We start from the raw sequence: 26457 nt of genomic DNA, 5'->3' as shown, positions 1-26457 counted from the left end.
AGAAACCATGGATGGAATCAACTTTTTCAGACCTTCTCAGAATTTGTACCGATTTAAGCTTCAAAGAAAAGATAATGGGGACAAAAGCATCTGCATGGTGCAGAGTGACTTTATTTAGCTGTTTTCAGCTACTTTGAGTTAGTCAAGCAGGCCTTGTTTTAGTTATTCAGACCTCCAAAGCTGATGTTATGGGTGGCCATAAATTGTTGCATGGACACCAAATGGAAAACTTTGTTGCAGACTGGAGAAGCTGAAACAAAAGCAATGAGGCTCAGTTTAGAGGAGTGTGGCGGACTCACTTTTAAGATGTATAGTCTGAAGAGCAAATACAGTAGTTGGAAAGTTTAAAGGCTGCTCGCTCCAACCTGTAATACAGTAGCTATTACAGGTATTCATTTAGAAGATCACACACAAAAATAATAGCATAGCAAACACTGTGAATTTAAAGGGACACTTCACTTAAAAAAAATGCTTATATTCCAGCTCACCTAGAGTTAAACATTTGATTTTTACCGTTTTGGAATCCATTCAGCTGATCTCTGGGTCTGCCGCTACCACTTTAAGCATAGCTTAGCACAATCCATTGAATCTGATTAGACCATTAGCATTGCGCTAAAAAAATAACCAAAGAGTTTAAATGTTTTTCCGATTTAAAACATTTCACAAGACTTTTTTTAAGATGTCAAATAAATCTTTGGCGTCTCCAGAGTGCGTATGTGAAGTTTCAGCTCTTTTTAAATGCAAATGAGCTGATCTCTGTACTAAATGGCAGTGCAGTGGTTGGATAGTGCATATTAAGGGGCGGTATTATCCCCTTCTTACATCACAAGAGGAGCCAAATTCAATTACCTATTTTTTACATGATTGCAGGGAATGGTTCACCAAAACTAAGTTACTGGGTTGATCTTTTTCACATTTTCTAGGTTTATAAAAGCACTAGGGGCCCAATTATAGCACTTAAATATTGAAAAAGTCTTTAAATACTTGAAGAATAGATTACTGGTCTGAATTATTGATGATGATCATTTATTTGTCCTTTTTAAGGGAAAATTAGTTTTTGGCATACACACACATAAAGCTGTGTACAAGACAAGCACATTAATAACATACAGTCATGTCATTCAAACAAGAGTTCAACAGTTTGGTCACGTTCATGCACACCACACGCACATACCATAAACCACCCAGCACACTTTTCCTGTTGATTTGATTAATTCCATCGGGATGCCAAATTCTTCGAAAACCAGTTTGGTCTTGACACACACAATCCAGAAAAACAACAGAGGGGATTTCACATGATGTTGCGATGATATCATTTAATCACCTAATCGCTTACATCACCGCAGCTGCACGCTCAGCGGAGATTTAGGGTGTATTCGCCCATGTCTACATGTACGTGACCCAGAGCTGATATTCAGCGTATTGAAATAACAGAGGTGGTTTTGTTTCACTGAATGATGCACCAGAGATGTGTCCTGGTTTCCCACTGACCTTTCATGACAGGCTTATTGTTTTTGCCCCTTGTGATATGAATTGGATCATATGATTTACCTATTCCACAAGTGTTGTAAATAGTTCACATTGTCTCATTTATAGGACACTATGGGGCATCGTTTTAAAGTGAAAAGCTATGCAGTTATCTGTCCGTGACATTTTGTGGCTGTATGGAGATGTATGAGAGCTTTCATGGCTGTTAGATCTTTTAAGGGGCACTGCTATGGAAAGCCTTTGGCCTTCAGATAGGCTGAGATGGAAGTATTATGAGTCATTACAAGAGATCTCAGTTCTGACACAATGCTTTATCCAAAATGTAAATGTAGCCCTATAAAATCTGGCTCTGCTTTCTGTTTTACTTTTTTTAAGTTACACTCCACTTTTTTTGAAAATATGCTCAGTTTCCAGCTCCCCTAAAGTAAAACATTTGATTTTTACCGTTTTGGAATCCATTCAGCCGATCTCCGGGTCCGGCTGTACCACTTTTAGCATAGCTTAGCATAATCCATTGAATCTGATTAGACCATTAGCATCGCGCTAAAATAACCAAATAGTTTCAATATTTTTCCTATTTAAAACTTGACTTTTCTGTAGTTACATTTTGTACTAAGACTGACTGAAAATTAAAAGTTGCAATTGTCTAGGCTGATATGGCTTGGAACTATACTCTCATTCTGGCGTAATAATCAAGTACTTGCTGCCGTACCATGGCTGCAGGAGGTTCAATGATATTACGCAGTCCTCTGCTATTGAAAGTTACCAAGGGGACTATTTTCAGGCGCTGAGTAATATCATTGCGCCTCCTGCAGCCATGGTACGGCAGCAAAGTCCTTGATTATTACGCCAGAATGAGATTATAGTTCCTAGCCATATCAGCAACAAAGCGGAATTTAGCTATGCTAAAAGTGATACTGCCAGACTCAGAGATTGGCTGAATAGATTCCAAAACGGTAAAAATCAAATGTTTAACTCTAGGGGAGCTGGAAAATGAGCATATTTTTTAAAAAGAGTGGAGTGTCCCTTTAAATGGTCTTTGAAAAACATTCAAATTCTAACAAACTTTTTTCTTTTTGCTGTATGAGATTCACTATGGATTCTTGAAAACCTTTAACCCAGTGTTTCTCAATTAGGGGGCCGGGGCCTAAAGGGGGGCCCTCTTCCAAGGGGGCCTCAGAATGGCATAAAATGATTCAAAATAAGACAAAAGTATTAGTGAGTTGAGAGGCCTTCAAATATTGTTGTGGACAATAGGGGGTCTTGAAGTAATGAAGGTTGCTATATAGTTTTAACCCATGTCCCAGTATTTTTAATCTTGAAATACACTGTTCCTAGCTGTCACTGGGGCAGTACCTAAACTAGTGCTGCACAATTAATCGCATCGCAATCGCGATGTCAGCCTATGCGATTATATGACAGCAAAATGTTGCAATTATATTAAATAAATAAATATGTGGACTTGTTAACGCAAACTTTCTGATAACAGTTTGATGATTTTCCTTGCTGTTTAAAAAAAGAAAGAAAAACGAACAAAAAAGGCAGTGCACGTGTGGCATGCACATGTGTGGTGTGCGTCGTCACTTATACCAGAGTGAAGATGGATGCAGAGGAGGTTGACAGTGATCTGGTAGCTAAAAAAACTCTGTGTCTGTTGTATGGCGGTATTTTGGATTTAGGATTACTGACACTGAGCAGTTGCTACATCACGTGGCAACACAAAAACATTTCTAGTTTTACAAATACACATTTTAGCTAAACTGTGTGTGGATTTTCCTTAAAACCAATCAAGTTGACTCATGATACCATTTAGTATAATCGCAATTGCACATCGCAATATTAGCATCAATAACCGCAATGGGAAAAATTACCTAAATCGTGCAGCCCTAACCTAAACAATAGCTAATGTGTACCATTTAGGATGTGCATAACATTTGGTACCAATATATACTATTGAGGTACTACTATGAATTCTTTAGGTGCATGCAAAGGTTTACTTTTTGAAAGGGTACCGCCCCAGTGACAGTTAGGGACCATTTTTTCTGACAGTGTATGAAATGCCATTATTACACACAAACTGTAATGCAAACAATCTGATTTATATAATCTCTTGATTAATTTCTTAAAAATGAATTAAAAATGATTATAAAACAATATTGCAAAAACTGCAAAGAGAGTCTTACCATGGGTTCACACACCAGCCGCGTTTGAGGCGTCAAATTTGCGTCTACAGCGTCTAGTTTGCCGCTTGAACATTTTGAGTTTACTTGCTTCAATTGCGCGTGAAAGCCGCACGTGAAATTCTAGTCATCAAGAAATTCACACGGAAATTCGCGTCATGGGAGGGGCTTCTGCGACTCCGCTGAAATTCCACTAGCTTCCTGTAATCATGTCACTACTAGAGCAAGCTCCTGATTGGTTAACGCGGCACGTTTTTCCTGGAAAGTTCCAATTTTTCAACTCGCACGTTTGCCGCGGCAACACTCAATTTGCGCATTCACCCAAATTAGACGCGCGAATTAGGCGGAATCGTGTCTACCGCGCCGCGCTTAACACCTCGTTCTCGCCCCGAGACCGCATCAACGCGTCTTCACATTGACTTAACATTGAAATCACTCGCGCTTGAAGCCTCTACCATGGCTGGTGTGAACGCAGCATTAGTTTTGTCATTAAATATCTTCTCTGAAGAAGACCAACGACTTATCGCTCTTTCTCTCTTCCTTCCCACAGTCAAACATCAAGCTGCAAAATGGCTTTTTTCTCAAAGCATTAGCACATAGGTTTAAGGGGCAAATGTATCGTTTGCGTATTGCTGTCAGCTTTGACATTACAAGTTGACATTGGGTTAAGCTGCAGTAGCAGAAACATTGGCTTCTTTTGACCTTCTGACAGCCATGGCTGCCTCCGCCAGGCTACGTTTCCCAAACCATAGGTTTTGGTTTCAGTCAAGTCTGTACATAACTAAACAGTGAGTTATAGCGCTTTGGTCAGCTAGAGGAATCTGTCTGTGCGCCGCTTCTGTAATTTGTCAGAAGGGCTATAGTTACAACCATGCTAATTGCAGAGCGCGACAAGAGACAGTTGTGCCGCTCTGCAGTTTAAATGTCTGCCGCGGTAGAGACTTCTGGTGTCACTCTGTCTCATTTACCGTTTCGCTTCCAACTAGCTGCCGTTTATTGTCTAGTGCAAAGGCCATTATATTGTCAAACTTCAACCTTTACTGTTTTGAAGTTCATCAGAAACATCTTATTGCCTTCATTGTTGTGACTCCCACACTCACCAACCCACATTTGTATTGTAACTTTTCATTTTATTTTCCCACCATATGAATAGAGCCATTTTTTTAGACATGGAGGTTGGCATATTTGCGACAGGCTACATTTAAGCTACAGCAGTGAGATGATCTACGACGCTTTGATTCGACGCAGTCTGTCAAAGGACTGCAAAGGCCTACTTGCCCATTCTGTTCTAACAAAACCTGTGGTTGAGATACAGACTAATTGCGGCCTGTCAGCTTCGCGCAGGTAAAAATAAACTGTGCTTTCAACTATTCAAGAGCTTGTCTCCTTTGAGCTGCCGCATTCTTTATCCCTTTTTCGGGGGGACTGATACCCCCCTCCCTCATACTGGTAATAGGGACTGTCATGCAGAAAGACTCCATTGTGTGGGCCAGGATCCTGTTTCTCCCTGGGTCTGTAATTAAGAAGGGATTGCTTGAGCAGGGATATTTAGGTGGCTGAATATGGGGTAGAGATTCTGGATAGACTGTCTAAACATGTATAGTTGGACATATCCTATCCCAACGCATGTGCATAGTAGTGTATTAGTGCATGTGCATATTAGTGTCTACACTGTGTGTAGTACAGTGCAAGAGAAGGGAGTCTTTGTTAAATTGTGTCATCTTTGTTAGCTCACAGTTCAAGTTTGCTTTTCAGTGGTTACCAAGGCGATCAAAAAAGTGAGCTCATTTGAAGAGAGGGAAACAATAAAAGTGAGGTGAATAGAAACCCTCGGGCCCAGAGCGTTTACCATCACAGCGATGATGTCAGCAGTGTCCTCATTTTATGGTAAATGTCAGCCTTGGATTACAGGCATTTTGGCCTCATTTATAGTAAACTGTCTAATGGAATTAAAATCTGGTCTGTAAACGCTATAAACGTCAGCCAATTTCTTGTCAGTCACTATGGAGGACACTATAAATGCTAATAAAGAACCAGTTAATAGTGACAATTGGAAACTAGAGTGTTACCGTTATTCTTAATAAGTTACCAAAGTATTTAAAGTGAGAAGGATACATAAAAAAACATGCATTTTAAAGGAACACGCCCAGATCTTGGCAATCCAGCCCATTCACCGTATCCCCCAGAGCCAGACAAGTCCATACATACCCCCCTCATCTCTGTGCGCGCTGCAACTCCGTCTGATGCAGCCCCCGCTAGCTTAGCTTAGCACAAAGTCTGGAAGTGAATGGCTCCAGCTAGCAAACTGCTCCCAATAAGTGACAAAATAACAACAACGCAAACATTTTCCTATTTATGTGTTGTGATTTGTATAGTCACACCGTGTACAAATAACAAGGTGATATGAGACACAGCGATCTTTTAACAGTATACATACTGGAAACTATATTCTCAGAAGACGAAACACTGCTACTTGGACAGAGTGATTTGCTCGCAGCACCCGAGAAGCCCCTGATGAGGAGCAGAGAGTTCGGTCAGAGTTGTGCAAATCACTCCGCCAAAGTAGCAGTGCTTCGTCTTCTGAGAATATAGTTCCCAGTATGTAAACTGTTAAAAGATTGCTTTGTCTCATATCACCTTGTTATAAAAATCACAACACATAAATAGGAAAATGTTCGCATTATTTTGTCACTTATTGGGAGCAGTTTGCTAGCTGGAGCCATTCACCTCCAGTCCCCGCGCCAAGCCAAGCCAGCGGGGGCTGCATCAGACAGAGCCACAGCACGCACGGAGATGAGAAAGGTATGTATGGACTTATCTAACTCTGCGGGATACGGTGAATAAGCTAAAGTCCCAAAATCTGGGCGTGTTCCCTTAACATTAGACTTTTTTGATGTTAAATCGACTTGTTCTACAGTCTATACACAGTATTAAGTTATATCAGAAGTAAGTAACTATAATTAAATTACAGGAAAAAGTAATTAAATTACAGTAACTAATTACTTAGTAATTAAACTCTATACCACTCCATCTCACTAGAATTCATACATATTATTCCAGTTGGCTTTTTTGTATTAATTCATTTGATCACAGTCGTAAGCTTTGGTACTATTTGCCTTGACCCCTGTGATTTTGGGGTTAGGTGCTGGGTTAGGGGCGGGGTTAGGGGTTCGGTTTTGTTGTGTGTTTTTTTTTCATGAGAATCGTACGATTTTGCACGATTAACTTCATGTGAATTGATACGAATTAGCCAGCTCGTAAAATATTTACGATTTCCTATGAGATCAGGCTGGTTTCACCCAACACTGGCTGTAACCTGTTAATATCAGGGCTTAAGATTAGTGCTGCAAACACGCAGTTCATGTATGAATTGTGTGAAATCTATTTACATATATATCTATGGTACGAGCCTAGTGGTGCGAACGAGTAGAGGCAAGGATCTAATTAGCATATTCATAAATCTGCATATACTACATGAGGCAAGGGTGTAGAGTAACATTCAAGCTGTTTTAAACAAATTCTGGAAACAAGCAGACCCCTATTTTCATTGCGCTGACTCGCTCCACCTGACAACTTCCCACACTGTTCCTAATAGATTTTTCCATCTGTGTTGCAGGTTGGCAGACTGGCACGCAGGCACAGATGGCAGAGGTGATGGAGGGCAGCACAGCTACAGCAGCAGTGCCCAACACCTGTGTGGACTGGCAGAAACGATGCATTGCCCTGGAGACGCAGCTCATGAGGTTTCGCCTGCAAGCAGGAAACATCCGACACCTTCTCGCTGAAAGGGTAAATAAAGAGAATGCACCCCATTGTATTGCAGATATGCATATGATACATTTAATTTATTTACCTTATCTTTCTTGACCAAAAATAACTCTTGTCTTGGGTTGGACTGTAACACATGCACTTTGATTGTGAATATCACATGCTCTATGAAGGATAAATAACAGACAAAGTAGTAAACACAGTTTGCCACTGTTTAGTGTGCTGTGGTGGATTGCATCTCATGACTAGCACATAATGTCTTTTTAAGGAGTGAACTAATTGGTCACAGGATAGTATCATCAGGGTATTTTTAGCCGGTTTTCAACTCACTAAACAAAGAACCATAACGTATTATTTGAAGTACCTTAGAGGATCATGCTAAAAAGGTATATATTAAGAGTTTGGTTACATAATGCAATAAATCCATTTTGACTAATTTTGGTAAAAATTTGTTTTATATACCAAGAACGTGACAAGATGAAAACCACTATTTTCTGTTACAAACTTTCACATAGCATCTTTACATTATAATAACATTAAAAATTAAAATCCATAATTAGATTTTCAAAGATTTATTATAAAAACCGCAAAATGCAATAAATAAAGTTTTTTTCAAAATGCTATAAATGTATTGAATCAATATATAAATGTGCATTCATCTTTTCCATGTCATATTAATTTAGTTGACTAGTGGTATACAATGATTAAAAAAATAAACATTAATGACATCAATCAAAACACTCACATATATTAAGAACACTGTCATTGCTGCTGTCATCCTTGGGACGTCGTCGCTAAACTTTTTTTTGACAGCGATCAGCTGTTAAATGTTTTGGTCCTGCTCGATTTTCGTTGACTTCGCGTAAAATAATGGAAAGTTTTTCATAAGATCCCCTGGGGTCAATGTGTTAGCATGACAGTAGCTTGATGTCATCGTGTGAGAACAAGCAAGAGCCGGCATTTTACCGTCGCCCGAGTTGCTAACGTTTCTTCCCCGCCACAGAAAACCACCACAGGTTTATCAATGCCATCAAAGGTATAATTTTGTTCTTGTTTGTTTGTTGATCACGAAGTACAAAGTAGATGAGGAAAACTAGGATTCCGTGTGTATTCAACGCGCCACCATTGTTGTTTACAATGCGTGGAATGGTGCGCTGTGATTTGTTGAGCGGATTTATTGCATTCTGCAGAGAAGGAGGCGTTTATCGCATTTTGGGAAAAAAAGGGAATAAAGATGACAGAATAACATGGCAGATATCAGATTTTGCGTAAAATTAAGGATTTACTTTTTAATACTGACCTGATACAATACTGATTTTGGTGGTAACTATTTTTTTAAAAATGAGGTTTAGCGTCATGTTATAGTCACAAAATATTCATTTATTCGTGTTATTGACACAATGTTTTGCTTTTTTCGTGCCATGAGCATGAATGTCTTTTTCGTGTCACACAGCACAAATTTGTATAAATATTTTTTTGTGTTTGTGGCACGACTTTCTTTTTTTGTGTCATTTTATTAGATTTGGAATGTAATTTTATGTATTGGTTTCTACATGTTTTTCTTCCGCTTTTAAAACAATTTTCGCTTGAATTTGGGGTAAGAGTTACGGCTTAGGTTAGGATGTCTGAAATGTATCAGAAAGTGATTCTAAACACAACCCCAGGCGACAATTGTAAAAAAATAGGAGAAAAACAATGAGAAAACAAAATATAAAATGACACGATAAAGAAAGTCGTGCGACGGACACGAAAAACAATTTATAACAATTCACGCTGAGTGACACGCAAAGACATTCTTGCTCATGGCACGAATAAAGCACCAAAATGGGTAAATATTGGACAGAACACACAGCCAGTGTTGGGCAAGTTACTGAAAATTAGTAATTAGTTACAGTTACTAGTTACTTCTTTTAAAAGTAACTGAATTACTCTACCAGTTACTGTATATCAAAAGTAATTAGTTACTTAGAAAAGTAACTTTTAAGTTACTTTTATGTCTGCTTTTAAATGTAAATATGAACAGTACTGAACAGTCAAACAGTAAAATGATATGGATGGGCTATTTTACACGTAAGACTCTAATATATCACACATACTGTAGGAGCTTATTTTGCTTTAGATTCAACCTTTGAATATTTTTGTTAGAAATTATCTTAATATGTAAACTTAGTTTATTTATGTATATCATTAAGACCATTGAGACAAATATTCTGCATGTTTACAAAAATATATAATGTGTTAAAATTGTGTAGTGTCTCTTTAAAAATTTGGAGACAATTGTGTCGACATGTCATATTTTCTAAAATAAATTATAATTTTTCTGATTTCATATTTATTTTAATAAGTTAGAAACGTCTCCGGTGTGTCCTGCTGACAGGCGCGATGTGCGTGCAGCAGGTGACGCAAATTATGGGTCCTCCGAAGGTTAGACCGTCTCATTTCAGTTCTCTTCGCAAACTTCTGAGCGCCTTGAAAGACAGAGTGCTCACCTTTTATCACATGCTTAGTAGGGTGCAGCCCTTGAATTGGAATACAGCTTGTGAAGCTTGCCGCAGGGACTGTGCTCTTTGGTCATATATTGTTTGTTTTCTGTTGGATTTAAATGATACACAGGATTAAAGGAAGATATTTAATCAGAACGAAGTAGGCTACGTGGATTGTTTTGTTGGACGGACACAGAGCGAGTGGATTGTTTTTTCGGATACGGAGAGACTGAAACTAAAACTAAAAGCGAGCTCACACATACTATGGAGTTTTAACACGGGTGTACAGAGCAGTGTGAATATTTTAGTGGAAACAACAATCGCGGATCGTTCTCTTCCATGAAGGCCGATGTAAACATCTAAGAATATATGAACATTTCTCAGATTTATTACCTTTGTGGACTACAAATGCAAGTTGATGTCATACTGCGATTGCTTGGTGAAGATAATTTACAAACATGAGACCGGATGGATTATGACTTTCGCACAACTTTTAAACAAAGGTATGTTGTCCCGTTTAGATTTTTCATGTTTATTCTAAATGCACTGTCAGCTATGATGAAGTGTAATGATTCATTGCGCCGCCAACCACGGTCCTGCGACGTCAGATATGTCTTGTCTATTTTTTACAAAATAGAGTAACGCGAGTAACAAACTCATTTAAATTTCAGTAATTGTAATTGCGTTACTTGATTTAAAAAAATACTTCGGTACATGCGCGTTACTGCTAAAAGTAGTGGAGTTACAGTAACGTGTAACACTGCACACAGCTGGGTTAAATTGGCCCAATGCTGGGTTGTTTTAACCATGGCTGCATAACAACAACCTAACATTGGGTAATTTTTAACCCAGCATGTGTTCTGTCTAATATTTACCATTATGGGTCAAAAATAACCCAGCCATTTTTAGAGTGCATAGCAAAGTCAAACGTAATGGGTTAGATTTTAGTATGTACATGCACATGTACTAATGCACAATATAATATATATATTATCAGTACCTGTATGTATATTCTGTGGGATCTGATGTAATGCTTGACCAATTGAGCTACAGGAGCACTGTAGGAATGACCTATAAGTCGCTTGGGATAAAAAAATGGCATAAATGTATTAAGTGTTCCGATTCTTTTGTTCAAATACTTTCAACATACTTTTGCCTATGTCACGATAGAAGGGGTATCGTTGTTCCTTCCCATCTCTATTCCTTTCCATCTCTCCCTCTTGCTCTACAGTTTGGTCATGCTGCATTGACTTCAGCGGTTTGTCTTGCAAGAAAAGGTTAACTGTCAAACTTGGCAGGCAGCCCTGAAGGGAAAGTCATGGGGAAACCACTGACTCGTGTCAATGCTTGAGTGGATATACATGTGTGTGTGTGTGTGTGTCATAGATAAGGGAAGGAATCCTTTATTAGTTACCAGTTCAGCGAAACTAACTAGATTTTGCCATGTTAAGAAAATGTGCTTGGTTGTCTGGCTTGACTTTCCAAAGCTTGCCGTCACACTGGGTGGTTGCCAGAGCATAACTATGCTATCGCTATGTTTTTTATTGCATTGCTATACAATTGCAGTGATTTTTAGGGCATTGCTACAGTAAGTTGTTGCTAGGGTATTTTGAGTGGTTGCTTGGTTGTTTCTTACTGACAGACCCCCTTGAAATACTCTCCATATATTTAAACTGTATACTCAAAGTAAAAGTCATCCTTTTTAATTCAATCATTTGATTTGGCCTGATAATTTTTCATTAATATAATTTATTTTTGTTTCATTATTATTTATGTAGTGACTAAAAGGAACTGAATTAATCCAAACTACAGGAAGATCTTCACTGTAGTCTCCTAGAATTCCAAAATTTCACTTCCATAAACAGGATGCGTAGTAAACATGACCTCATTGAAGAAGAGGTAAACAGTGTCCAAGAATGGTGTGTAAACCATATATATATATTATATATACATCAGGGATGTTTTTCTTATTGGTCCAAGAGGTAGATCGATTAATGTGCACGTTTATGTCTGTGTATGTGTGGTGGTGCCATTGGGGTGTTTACTATCTAAACACGCAGACCACAGGGACATTAAGTCTTGGACATGTCCCAAACATCGTCTATCAGGTTTCTTCCCTTTCTGGTCATCGCTCTAACATCACCCTGACCTTGGCTCCTTCCCGCTTTGCTACTTTTTCCAACTATTCTCGCTGGATATCAGGGTTTAGTGTCTCATTAGTTTCTGCTTGTTATGTTGAAAAGAAAAGGAGGACAGAAGTGTGTGTGAAAGTGAGAGTTTGCTGCTGGTGTCTGTTTAGAAAAGGTCATACGCTTCTCATCTGCTTCTCTTGGTGATGTAAGGAGTGTTTTACACATTGACCCACTTTACAGAGGAAAAACTTGACACAGAATTGTGTGAGAGGTATGATGTCTCATTCTGGTTTGATTGTAGACATTTTCCATTTTTTTCATGTACACATTCACTTTTGCTGTAATTTTGTGAGAGTTTGTCACATAATGATAAAAAATCTGTGTGAATGCACTGTGTACAGCAGTGGTTTTTAAACTGGGGGGTGTGAGATGGTGCCGGGGGCCTCAGTTTTATAACATTTTGTAAAATACATTAATTTATCATAAACTCTGTGCAATCAAACATCAGAAAAATTGCACTATTGTACAATTTAATATGTTTTGTTTAATTTAAATTCTAAGTACAGATTGTTTAATGTCATGATTTTTCTTTTGGGGGGGAATGCACCTTACGTGGGGGGGAGGGGTGGGTGGTATTGTGCACATGCTGCCATATTTGGTGTACAAAATGGAATACTATACTGTGCATAATGTAAACATTTTTTCCCAAAATGTGACTTAAAGGGACACTCCACTTTTTTAAAAAAATATGCTCATTTTCCAGCTCCCCTAGAGTTAAACATTTGATTCTTACCGTTTTGAAATCCATTTAGCTGATCTCCCGGTCTGGTGCTAGCACTTTTAGTATAGCTTAGCACTCATTTGAATGCAATTTAGCATAGCTTAGCAACTCATTGAACCTGATTGGACCATTAGCATCGCACTAAAAAATAACCAAAGAATTTCAAAATATATCCTATTTAAAACTTGACTCTTCTGTAGTTACATCGTGTACTAAGATGGACTGAAAATTAAAAGTTGCAATCTTCTATGAAGACATGGTTAGGACTATACTCTTATTCTGGTGTAATAATCAAGGACTTTGCTGCCGCTACATGGCTGCAGCAGGCATAGTGATATTACGCACTGCCCGAAAATAGTCCCCTTGGTTACTTTCAAAAGCACGGAACTATTTTCGGGCAGTGCGTAATATCACTACGCCTGCTGCAGCCATGTTACATCAGCAAAGTCCTTGATCATTACGCCAGAATGAGAGTATAGTTCCTAACCATATCTGCCTAGAAATAGCAACTTTAAATTTTCCATCGGTCTTAGTACATGCAACTACAGAAGAGTCAAGTTTTAAATAGGAAAAATATTGAAACTCTTTGGTTATTTTTAGCACAATGCCAATGGTCCAATCAGATTCAATGGATTGTGCTAAGCTATGCTAAAAGTGGTAGCGCCAGACCCGGAGATCAGCTGAATGGATTCCAAAACGATAAGAATCAAATGTTTAACTCTGTAAAATGAGCATATTTTCAAAAAAAGTGGAATGTTCCTTTAAACACATGTTCCTTTAAACACATGTTCCTTTAAAAATATTTTTTTATTATTTACTGTTTTCTACATAAAATCATCCTACAGTACATAATATAAAGAACAATATGTGAAAATATGACATTGATATCTTTAATATTGACTGAGTAAGGTCATGTCAGAGATTGAAATCATTGATAGAAATCAAACTTTGATGCTTGTTTTTGCACAAACAAATTTTCAGACTTTAGCTTTCAGGATTTCAGGGTTACAAATGTGCAGAATAAAATAGGGCACACTATAAAACATGGTCAGTACAGTCTCTCTTTCATCAATCTTTCTTTTCTCACTTACCTCTACAAATTAATTATTATCCAAATTAATCAGACCTTTGGCGTCTTGATCTAAAATGTTAATCATTGCATTTCAGACCATTGTTTCCCTATGGAAAAGGCTGAGCTTTTAGAAATAGTGGTGATCTGATCGTGACACTGTAGTTGGATGCTATGGTTGGGAATCATTAATGCATAGCTCTCCTTCACTGTTTTCGAATGCAAAGGTTGTGTAGTCAGCTGTCTAAGAAAGTTTAAGCAAAATTTCTTTGCGTTTCCCCATAGCAACTGCGAGAGAACAGTTGTGAAATATTACACATACCTGGTTGTCTGATGCCCAGTCAGCTGCCCTGCTTCCACCTGTTTAACCTGTGGCCTGTCAACCATATATTATTCCTTGATCCATCCTCAACTAGCTGAATCATGACTTGAATGTGTTTTAACATTAAAGAGTCTTAAAGAAAATGAATAATATATTCTGTAATCATTCATTCACCTTCATGTCATTCCAAAGGTGTATACATTGCTTTCTGTTTAATGGCAAATATATTTCGAAGACGTTGTTTCAAACAACATTGGCATGGCAAAATAAATCTACTTTGACAAAAGTCTGTACTCTACTATCCTGATATATTACTCAATATGTGTCTGTTCACTTCATTGGAAACTTTACATTGACTCTACTGAGGCTAGAAAGCTCAACACCCACCACTCACCACAGTTAAACTTTATGACATGGTTGTTGAATAACGTTTAATACTCCGTGAATCATTGTTGAGTGGGGAAGGCAATCCCGAGGTCAGTGCTAAGCTCGGCTGAGTGGGCACTTTTCCCACAGTAATGTGGATTGATGAAGTGTCTGTGAGTCCCTGTGCCTGTTCACATTTGATGCAGCGTCATCTATTCATTCCTGTACATTTGTTGACCCAGAGGTGAAGAGTCAAACTTGCACACAATGACCTCACAGGCTGCTCCGCTGGTCCTGAATGCTTGGGGAATGTTCACGTAGAGTGGGTGCATTGTGGGAATTCTTGGTTTTTTGGTTTGAGGAATGGGGAAGGGTGGAAAAAAGGATGAACAAAGAAGATGGAACAAAAGACGTGCTCCACCATACAGTGGGAATCTATTAGTGTGCTTGTCCTCCTTATACTGGGTCAATGAGCACAAGGCATGTGAGGTCCAGGAACTGGACAACCTTTTTCACAAGTTTTTTTTAAATGTGCGTTATATTAAAGCATCTTCGGACATATGATGCAAGTTTGGGTATCTTATTGAAAATATGGGGGCAGTTTCCCCCGACTGGGTTTAGATTAATTTAGTTATTTTAGGACATTTAAGTCGTTTTTACAAACATACCTTACAAAAACATTACTGATGTGCCGTTTAAGACAAAACAATGGGACTGATTAATGCTAAAATATGTCAGTGCAAGATGTTTTTAAATGAAGGCAGCTCAAACTTTAGGCTGGGACTAGGATAAGTCCTGTCCGGGAAACTGCCCCATGATGTCTTAGCCATGCACACATGCTTTGAATTTCTCGCTTTTCTCTTGGTTTCTGATCTGTTTTTATATTTTCAAGATGTAGTTTTCTTCCCAGCCAAACAACAAAAATAAGTAAAAGTAACACTGTTCATAGCAGGTGCGTGCTATAAAAATGACATCATTTATTAAGTGATGCATCAATGCTCCTTGCAGGTTCTATAGGTTGCCATCTCTGTCATGTCATTTTTGGTAGCCCTACCCACAGTGATATCTCATTGGTCCAAATTCCCTTTTAACGTAGCATAATGTTTTAAGTATGGGGAGAACATTTACTTGATGCACAAATATTGTCCCATACAGAATGAATATGTAAACAAGATTGTGTTTGCAAAGGTTTTCGGTATGAGCATGCCCAAACGCGCACCAATACACTGTACCCTCAGTATTTAGTGCGAGGTTATGTGTGAAATAATTTTGGCATGACAGGTACTGATGTTCAAAGCAGATTATTCCTAGACCTACTCAAAGATTACTAAAATAGGACTCAGTCAAAATACACTGTAAACGTCCAAGCATCTTTAACGTATAAATGAAACCCCATGATCCTCTCTGTTCCTATAGATGCAGGAGTTGGAGCAAAAAGTGATAGAGTCTGACCAGCGGGCAGAGAACGCTGAAAAACAGGTATGTATATGCCCCTTATATTGTATTATTCAAACCCTTTTCACTTACAGTGGTGTTGGCCCCTCCAGATTTCTTATGTTTTTGCATATTTGTTTCAGATCACCAAACAAATGAAAATATTAGTCAAAGATAACACAGCATGCAGTGTTTAAACTAAGGGATTTTTTTATTAAGGGAAAACAAAATCCAAAACTACATGGCCCTGTGTGAAAAATGTTCGCCCCCTAAACCTAATAAATGGTTGGGCCACCCTTAGCAGCAACAACTGCAATCAAGTGTTTGCCATAACTTGCAATAAGTCTGTCACAGCGCTGTGGGGGAATTTGGTCCACTAATCTTTGCAGAATTGTTGTAATTCAGCCACATTGTAGGGTTTTCGAGCATGAACCCCCTTTTTAAGGTAATTCCCCACTATCTCAATATGATTGAGGTCAGGACTTTGACTAGGCCACTCCAAAGTCTTTTTTTCGTCAGCCATTCAGAAGTGGACTTGCTGGTGTGTTTTGGGTCATTGTCCTGCTGCAGAACCCAAATTCACTTAAGCTTGAGGTCACGAACAGCAGAATTCATGGTTCCATTTATCACTCCAAGTCTTCCAGGTCCTGAAGCAGCAAAACAGCCCCAGACCATCACACTTCCACCATTATATTTTATTTTTGGTATGATGTTCTTTTTCTGAAATGCTGTTTTACTTTTACGCCAGACGTAAATCGACACACACCTTCCAAAAAGTTTAACTTTTGTCACGTCAGCCCACAGAGTATTTTACCAAAAGTCTTGGGGATTATCAAGATGTTTTCTGGCAAAACTGAGATGAGCCTTTATGTTCTTTTTCCTCAACAACATTTTTTGTCTTGGAATTTTGTCATACAGGCCATTTTTGCACAGTCTCTTTCTTATGGTGGAGTTATGAAGACTGACCTTAACTGAGGCAAGTGAGGCCTCCAGTTCTTTGGATGTTGTTGCAGGGTCTTTTGTGACCTCTTGGATGAGTTGTTGCTGCGCTCTTGGGGTAATTTTGGTCGGCCGGCCACTCCTGGGACATTAACTGAGGCAAATGAGGCCTGCAATTCTTTGGATGTAGTAGTGGGGTCTTTTGTGACCTCTTGTATGAGTCGTCGCTGCGCTCTTGGTCGGCCGGCCATTCCTGGGAAGGTACTCCACTGTTCCATGTTTTCGCCATTTGTGGAGTTTTAGAAATGGCTTTATAACCTTTCCCAGACTTATATATCTCAATTACTTTCGTTCCCATTTGTTTCTGAATATCTTTGGATCTCTGCATTATGGCTGGCTTTTGAGGATCTTTTGGTCTACTTTACTTGTCAGGCAGGTCCTATTTAAGTGATTTCTTGATTTCGAACAGGTGTGGCAATAATTAGGCCTGGGTGTGGCTAGAGAAATTGAACTCACATGTAATAAACCATAGTTAAGTTATTTTTAACAAGGGGGCAAACACTTTCACACAGGGCCATGTAGTTTTGGATTTTGTTTGCCCTCAATAATAAATACCTTAATTTAAAAACTGCATGTTGTGTTCACCTCTGTTATCTCTGACTAATATTTAAATTTGTTTGATGATCTGAAACATTAAAGTGTGACAAATATGTAATAACATAAGAAACTTGGAGGGGGGCCAATACTTTTTTACACCTGTAGATGTCCAATTACATCCCCACTCAATGTATATAATATGAAATAAGGATCAGGATGACCTCATTAAGATTATCATTGTAGGTCCATATCATGGGGGAGAAGCTGAAGTCTGCAAACATGCAACCCAGTGAATCAGAAAACTCATTTTACAGGCAGTACCAAGAGCTGAGCAGTCAAATGCAGGAAAAAGACATGATCATAAAAAAATTGGAGGACCATCTGGAGAAGCAGGTATGAAAGACCTCAAAGAGAGTTAGAGATGGCCATATATATCCATTAAACTCTAATTCAGGGATGATAATTTACTTGTACAAAAACTGTCCTCCCTATCTGCAGAACTTGGTTCGAGCCCAAGAAGCCAAGATAATAGAGGAGAAGTCTGCCAAAATCAAAGACTGGGTAACTTTCAAGTTACGAGAGGTGAGTTGTAGAAGAACCGTGGGTAGAAAACACTTCTTGGAAACAAATAGCATATCCCAATTTGTCCCTTTTATCTTTTGCCTTCTAGATGGAAACAGAGAACCAGCAGCTGAAAAAGGCAAACCTAAAGCAGGCAGAGCAAATCCTCATACTGCAAGACAAGCTTCAAAGTAAACAAAGTTTATTTCCTTTTCATACTTTTTGTTTAGTATTGTTACTATTTTGTTTACTATTTGTGTTTGCTTATTTTGATGTATAGTTTGTTGTGTTTCTGGCAGCTCTTCTTGAAAAGCCAGTTGTGGATACCCACCTGGTTCCCTCCAGCCCCCTACACCCTCCCAGTTGCCCAGGGACACCCCCAGCCCAGGAGGAGGGCTGGAGACTAACAGGGTCTCGCTTAGGGGCAAACACCTCTAAAGGTACATCATCTTCAATGTGAAGGAAGTTCTAAGCCCTCAGTGTCTTTGAACAGAAAGATTTAGCTTTGAAATAGTCAGCACTAGAGAGAACTAACCAGGCTGCTTTTGCTACTGTATGTAAATGGCGCTAGTTATTAATACCTAATTTTAACATGCCAGCTGTTTATGCTCTTATTTATCAGGGCAGGCCAAGTAAACATTGGCCTTTGTTAGAAACGAAGTATCCACCATGACTGATCCACCATAGACATATTCATTCAACCAAATTAATGTTTAAAGTGTCTCAGAGCCAGTTTGTACAATTTCTGGAAAAAATCTTACAAATATTTCCCATATAAGCTTTCCAGTGGCCCTTTATTGGAAATTTTTTATTTCTGCTTCTTTTGCTTTATCTGCAGTTGCATAATCTTACTTTCTTACTGCAGATGGCAAGAGGAAAATCACAGATGGCTGTGATTCTGCTTTTCATAGTGCATCTTTATTTCCCACAATACAAGACAAAGGAGACTCTCATAAGTCTAGTCAAGATGAGGTGAACACCACAGCCTTGGTAAAGGAGGGAGAAGAGAGCACAGAGCTTTCTTTTGGGGGGACACGAGAGAGAACAGTAGGAGGAGCCCCAGACAGAGACCATTCTTCCGATGAACTCAACAGCAAATTCCGTTCCCAGCGCCTACGATCTTCCTCCTCATCCTCCTCCTCGTCCTCAGCATATGAGACTCCTGGTCCTGATGGCTTTGACACGCCCACCCCAACACCTAAAAGCCCTCCCCCCACACCCGTCTCACCTTCTTTAATCCGCCTCCCGCTGTCAATCCCCTTCCCTCTGTCCTTACCCTCTGGCACCAGCATGACCCTTCCCAAAGTACGCACCCCTCTAACTCCCCGTGACAGCATACAGCTCGTAAAAAAGCATCACAGTCAGCCACATCCTGGCATGGAGCGCTTCCATCAGGTCAACGTCAACATTGATATTGGAAACTGCACCTCTCCATCCGGCCAAAGTCTGATGTTGGGTTCCACACATGGGCTGGAAGAGACTGACATTGATGAAGGACCTCCAGAGAACATGGAGGGTGTGGTGGAGGGACCAGAGATGGAAGAACTGTCTTCTGATGGGGTCTTATGTGAAGGGTTGGACAAGGAACTAGAGATGATGGACCCAGAAGTCCTAAAACCACCTACTCCACCTTTGCACAGATTCCCCTCCTGGGTAAAGAAAAAAAATGCTTGTTTATAGTCCAAAAGAGAATGTTTAACTTGTCCAGAATTGTTTGTGTGGTTACATTTTGTAGGAGAATGAAAAAATCTATACGTTTTACAGAGGGGCACCAATTAGGGACCAAAATCTCGTAGAGATTAGTGGATGGTCTCTCTTAATTTAGGCCCACCCAAAACGCCCCAGACATAGCACAGCATGCTAAAAATGTTATATGTATAGTTTGACAGCATTGTTTGCATCTGTTTGTGCTTGTCTTTGCAGGAGAGCCGTATCTATGCAGTAGCTAAATCAGGAATGAGAGTTTCAGAGGCCTGTCTTGGTGCAAAAACCACTGGCAGAGGTCAGTCAACCAACTGCGACTCTAACGCTAACCAATCAGTATTGTTTACATTAGTGCATTTTCATTTTAAAATGCAATACTTTTGCTATGTTACGCCTGGCATCCCGGAGTTTTAGTCCTTCGAAACCAGAGACTTTTTGAAACGCTGCAGACACAGTTTTGAAAACTCTGGGGTTGCACAGTGTAGATGACCCCAGACGGAAATTTATGTCTTCTGGATCAATGTTTATTTTTCCCTGATTTGTCAAGGCCCTATCCTATGTCCATTACGCTACCGAAAGATGACAATGACCAACCACAACGATCGTGTAAACAATAACATAGAGACGGAACTGCACACTGTTCAAATGCTCTTTTTAGAACATTGCGTGTTTATTCATGACACAAATCTAGGGTGACCATACGTGCCATTCTTCCCGGACCCGTCCTGGCCAGGATTTTGGTGCGTCTTTCAGAAGTCGTATTTGTTGACTGTATACGCTATGACGTATGCGGTCGACAAATACGACTTCTGGAAGACGGACCCTGGCCAGGACGCGTCCGGGAAGAATGGCACGTATATTCACCCTACACAAACCCCCAAAACAAGCACATGTTAAAATGAAAACGCACTAATGTAAACATAGCATCAGTCTTTCAGTTTCATCTAGCAACAAGGTTTTGCAAAGCCATGCTCTCAGATCTGTCAGTTAGAGGTCAGGTCTTGTTGTATGTCACTTCCTCATACCTACTGCAAGGAAAAACACACCTGTGCAGGTGTGACCTCCATTCATTGAAGCTTTAAGGAGGTTTGTAGAGGAACTCTGAGGTTGTGAGTAAAGGGTTGGAATGGAAACCCTGCTCTTCAATCAGCCGTGCATGAGACCTGTATGTAATTATTTCACAGTTCCATCCCTCCAGTCACTTAAAGAGAAAGAAACTTGATGCTGTTCCTGTAACTCAACTGGGAGAACATTGCATTAGCAGCTCAATAGGTCATGGGTTTGATCCAACACATAATGAATAGCTTGAATGCACTCTATGTCGCTTTGGAACTAAAAAGCTCATCTGCCCCAATGTAATGCTAGGGTGGGATAAGGGCACAGTACTTGCTGTATATTTTTTTTTACAAATTTGCTGTGAGTCAAGATGCATACCTTTATCTGTTTCAAGCCCACTGTGGGTCCTTCATCTGTGTTTCACAACTGCTGTGTTGTCACTGAATTAGCAGTTTGCATATTGAGTTAATGATTTTGTTATGTGTATGCAAATAGATTTAAAAGCCATTTTATGGAGTCAATACAGTGCCATATAAACACTCTTAGAAAGGATCTGTTAATTTTTTACACATCTTTTCGTGTTAAGCTTTTTACACATTATGTGTAATTATGTGTCATTTTGTGTTGATTTTGTGTTAAAAGTAACACAAAATGTTTCGTTTCAATAATAACACAAAGATGGGTGGATTGTTTTTCTAATGTGTTGTTTTTAACTAGGGCTGTCAAATTTAAAGCGCTAATAACGCGTTAACGCAAATTCATTTTAACGCCACTAATTTTATTAACGCCGATTAACGCAACGCGCAATTTCTGTTTGACCCTTGGTCTAGCCCATAGTTGAATGAACAGAGACACAGGCAAATGTGAACCTTTCTAAATGAGTCGAAAGTTTTCATAGAAATAAGAAATCCAATGCTCTAAATGCTCGTTGGACATCTGAAATGATCTTTATTTACAGTATACGTCTGAGAGGTGTAACGTTACCGTCCTCCTAATGCTTAATCTAATACAAAGATGCGTCTCAATTCATTTTGATTTCGCTTTTGTGCATGACTTAGAAAATAGACTGCAGGACTTGCTTGATGTTAAAAGAGTCATTAAGAGAGATAAAGTTCGGTACCTGATTACTGTTAAAGAGTTATTAAGAGCGACAAGACTCAAAAGCGATCTCCTCACGCTGACTGACTGACATCTGAACCGCGTGCACACAGACCCGCGAGTGCGCGACCCGGATATATAGACATCTACACAAAATTACAGTTTTAAAAATATCTGTTTTGATAAGAATTCACGCAGGTAGGATAATCTGTTATGTCTTAAGTAAATGTTTGGTTAACTGTTGGGTAAAAATATCTGATGTGTAACATTATATTAGATCACTTAAAAATCATGAAACTTATTTTACAGCAGTGATTGATTTTTACATTCATTTATATTTTTATGTATGCTCTGCATTATTTATATTTGTGAAATGCACATTTTTTTTGCAATACTATATTTTTTCTCAACATTTTCTTTATTTTTTGCTTGCAATTTTTTGCTCAATACTTTATTTTTATTTTACAAAACTTTATTTTGCTTTGCAATTTTTTTGCTAATATACATTTCGCTTTATTGACTCCAAACCATTTGGTTGTTTATCCCTTAAATTGTTTTTTAATTGGCTAAAAAGTTGGTTTGTGTAAAGTTGGCCTTTGAAATTATATTGAAATGCCCACACAGGCCTTATGAAATTTTTACAGCTTTGCAAAGTTTATGCGAGTTGGACACATATTGTTTGTTTGTTTGTTCCTTCAGTATCCACCCAACCTCAACATGCTGCTGCTGCTGCTGGCCCTTTTACCCACCTCATTTATAAGAACATGAGTGTGCCTGTGTACTCCACATTTAAGGGGGTAAGATTACATCATTAATATGATACTATTTACCAATCATCATGTTATATGTATCAGATACACCTATGATGTATAGTGGCTGTGTAGTTTAAAAATTAATGAGCTGTCTACATAGAGTAGCAAGGATTTTTAGACCGCAAAGGCTGAATTTAATCATACATGGCCGAGTGTTGCTACTTTTTAAGATATCTTATTTTGAATATACTTTACACGCTTTATAAATAAGAAAATCACATAATGCAATCAAACCAATTTTAATCCTGTTTATATAAACAGATGTCACATTAGCAGTAGACAACAGTCAGCTCACTGTTTTTAAACATACCTATTTTTTATTTAAACAAATTTTTGATAATCCATATGTTCCTAAATAAATATTATAACCTGCTTTACTCTCACACCCAACAATGCATCTCTGCTCTTTAAGAAAGCAACTCAGATCAGCAGCGTCCCTCTTCCTGATGATGATTCTGGTTCAGAAGACGACAGCAGCTCATTGGCCAGCCTGCACACGTCCACACTGGGACCGGATAAGAAGGGGAGTACCCCTGGCAGTCCCCGCGCCGTGAAAAGAGGTGAGATAACCCAAAAATTGCACTCTAGATCCTTCAAAATCTTTCTGTGTCTAACTGGTTTATATTTCAATATCTTACTAAGTATCTTTGGATCTTTTGTGTCACAGGTGTGTCTGTGTCATCCATCAGTTCAGAGAGCGACTATGCCATTCCTCCAGATGCGTATTCTTTGGACAGTGACTGCTCTGAACCCGAGCACAAGGTCCAGCGAACCTCCTCTTACTCCTGCGAGAGCTTCGGGCCGGTATGTCTCTGAACTCTTTCTCGTTTGAGTGACCCTACTTCTATTAATGTTCATACTGTTAAATACAAATATTCTTTGGTGACCAAATTGTCTAGTCACCCATTCTTATTTTCTGTATTATGTAGTAACAGAGATCTTCTGTTAGGATTTTTTGTACATTAAGAAAGATTTATTCATAATTATATAATTCTATTCATTTTATTAATAATATAAATATGAATGTTTCAATAAATATTGAATAATCATTAAATAAAAAGAGAATTTGTATTAATTATACCAAGTATTAATTATATTATTATTGTTATTAAATATTAATACTTGTATATAAATGGCTTTATTAATATAATAATAAATGTTTTAGTAAATATTGGATAACTGTTAAATATGAAGAATTATTATTAATTATAACAAGTATTAATTATATTATTATTATTATTATTATTATTGAATATAAATACTTATATTTTAATAGCTACAAATATTAATTCCACAATTATTAATAATATTGAGTAATTATTAATTTTAGAGTTAATTATTTATTGAAATTATGATTTATTACATATTAAATCATTATTTCTTATTAAATAAATTATTGTTACAAAACTTTTCTAGTCCTCTAATTCAATTGGATAAGCATTATTCCAAGCATGCTAATACTCTTTTCTCTTTATCATCACATTTGTCTGTTTTTATGGCATTTTTTAGGGGCTGTACTCTGCAAAAAATTTACTTTCTTACTTAGTATTTTTGTCTTGTTTTTGCTTGATGAGCAAAATGACCTAAGAAAATAAGTCTAGTTTTTAGACAAAAAAAACATTTGTGCTTAAAACAAGCAAAAAAATGTCATAACTAAAATCTTAAACTTATTTCTTTAACACTTAATTTAAGAAAAAATTAAGAAAGATTTATTTACCCCTTTGGCAGATTTGTTTTGCTTGTTTTAAACACAAATTCACTTCAATTTTATATTTTTTTTGTCTAAAAACTAAACTTATTTAAACTTATTATATAATTTTGCTCATCAAGAAAAAACATTACAAAGTAAGTGAGAAAGAAATTTTTTACAGTAAAATTGTGACTGTTGCTCAGAAACAAAAATTGTACAGCATACTTTAAATTTTAGCTGGGTGTGCTACAGAATTAAACAGTTCTTAAAAGTTCAGTGTATTAAAAATGTTTAATTTTAGGCTACATACTAATTTCAACTTTATTATGTAATGTTACAGCAACTCATCAGTAGTCAAGATAAAATTTTAATTTGAAATGAGGTCAGTCCGACGTTGGGCTAACATTGTGTTTACAGCAAACGTTTTTGTAATGCCGATTCTGTGTTTCCATCTGTCAAAATACCAGTACAGCTCTTGATTCGGCCATAGGCCCATTATCACTGGTATTGCTCAAATGTCTTTGTAAATAGGAGACTCTTGAGAAGTCAGGTTACCTGTTGAAGATGGGAAGTCAGGTAAAGGCATGGAAGAGACGCTGGTTTATTCTGAAGAATGGGGAGATCTTGTACTATAAGTCTCCGAGTGAGTATACTTTTTCACAAAGTCTGCGGCAGTGTCTTTCGAGTGTGAGGGAAGGAAGTTTAAAGTTTCAGCAGTGATGATATCTGCCGTTTGTTCTGCTCTCCGAGTGACGTGATCCGGAAACCTCAGGGCCAAATGGAGCTAAACTCCTCGTGTCAGATGGCCCGTGGAGAGGGGGCTCAGACATTCCAGGTGAGACGCACACACCGATACACATAAACAGCCTTTAAGAGATCTGTCAGCCTGTGGCTTTCTGAAACAGTCTGGTAGGGGTATCAGATGTTTTTCGCCTGTGTTTTGAGGGGATGTTTAGCCCACAAGTGCTGTCATTATTGGATTTTCAAAGTTGTAATAATAATAGTAATAATAATAATAGGGAATTATGTGTAATTTTCTGCAATCTTTAATCAGTGTAATCACCTCCATTACGTCTTGGGAGGGATTGAATGTCATAGTTGTACAGCGTTTTGATGAATGTATTTTTGGTCATCTGAACATGTTTTACTGTTATCCTGTATAAAGTATTTAATTGATGTGGAATAAATTCTACAGGACATTCCTGAAGGAAGGAAGGATTGAAAGGATTCATGGTTATACCAAATTCTCAAACTGAGAAGAGTCATAGACTAAAAGGGTTTGCACAGATTTAAGCTAATGCTCTACTGTATCTTTTCCTCATTTTAGTTAATTACAGAAAAGAAGACATTTTACCTGGCTGCAGACTCCCCAAATATCCTGGAAGAGTGGATCAGAGTTCTCCAGAATGTTCTCAAGGTCCAGGCTAGTGGACCCGTTTCTATGGATATGGAAGGCAAGCCTACAGTGCGAGGTTGGCTTACTAAGGTCAGAGTTTACACAAGTATTTTTGAGATGTAAGAGTCGGTATCAATATTCACTGTGACCTAAACTTTAAACGGGACATTTTACAAGACTTTTTTTAAGATGTCAAATAAATATTTGGTGTCCCAAGAGTACGTATGTGAAGTTTTAGCTTAAAATACCATATAGATCATTTATTATATCATGTGTAAGAAAAATGTTGGGTGTGTCCTTTAAAATGCAAATGAGCTGATATCTGCACTAAATGGCAGTGATGTGGTTGGATAGTGCAGATTAGAGGGGCAGTATTATCCACTTCTGACATCACAAGGGCAGCCAAATTTCAATGACCTTTTTTTTCAAATGCTTGCAGAGAATGGTTTACCAAAACTAAGTTACTGGGTTGATCTTTTTCACACTTTCTAGGTTGATAAAAGCACTGGGGACCCAATTATAGCATTTAAACATTAAAAAAGTCAGATTTTCATGATATGTCGCCTTTAAATTTGAAACAA

At 38.2% G+C, this 26457-nt stretch overlaps 1 protein-coding gene across 1 annotated transcript in view; it reads left to right on the top strand.

Annotated features, from left to right (window-relative positions):
• Positions 1 to 26457, top strand: part of LOC129417923 (pleckstrin homology domain-containing family H member 1) — a 43118-nt gene that overhangs the window by 2108 nt on the left and 14553 nt on the right. Inside the window, exons 2-15 of the mRNA XM_073869588.1 lie at positions 7285 to 7457; positions 16006 to 16068; positions 17803 to 17952; positions 18058 to 18141; positions 18230 to 18311; positions 18420 to 18560; positions 18986 to 19773; positions 20044 to 20122; positions 22678 to 22775; positions 23203 to 23350; positions 23458 to 23594; positions 25012 to 25127; positions 25231 to 25315; positions 25808 to 25966. Of these exons, the coding sequence (XP_073725689.1) occupies positions 7311 to 7457; positions 16006 to 16068; positions 17803 to 17952; positions 18058 to 18141; positions 18230 to 18311; positions 18420 to 18560; positions 18986 to 19773; positions 20044 to 20122; positions 22678 to 22775; positions 23203 to 23350; positions 23458 to 23594; positions 25012 to 25127; positions 25231 to 25315; positions 25808 to 25966 (2277 nt within the window). The 5' untranslated portion in view covers positions 7285 to 7310. The remainder of the gene's footprint in view (positions 1 to 7284; positions 7458 to 16005; positions 16069 to 17802; positions 17953 to 18057; positions 18142 to 18229; positions 18312 to 18419; positions 18561 to 18985; positions 19774 to 20043; positions 20123 to 22677; positions 22776 to 23202; positions 23351 to 23457; positions 23595 to 25011; positions 25128 to 25230; positions 25316 to 25807; positions 25967 to 26457) is intronic.

This window comes from Misgurnus anguillicaudatus, chromosome 7 (genome assembly GCF_027580225.2).
Source record: "Misgurnus anguillicaudatus chromosome 7, ASM2758022v2, whole genome shotgun sequence".
Taxonomy (NCBI): domain Eukaryota; kingdom Metazoa; phylum Chordata; class Actinopteri; order Cypriniformes; family Cobitidae; genus Misgurnus; species Misgurnus anguillicaudatus.
The sequence above is the reverse complement of the archived record's forward strand: the minus strand, read 5'-3'. Positions and strand labels throughout refer to the sequence as shown.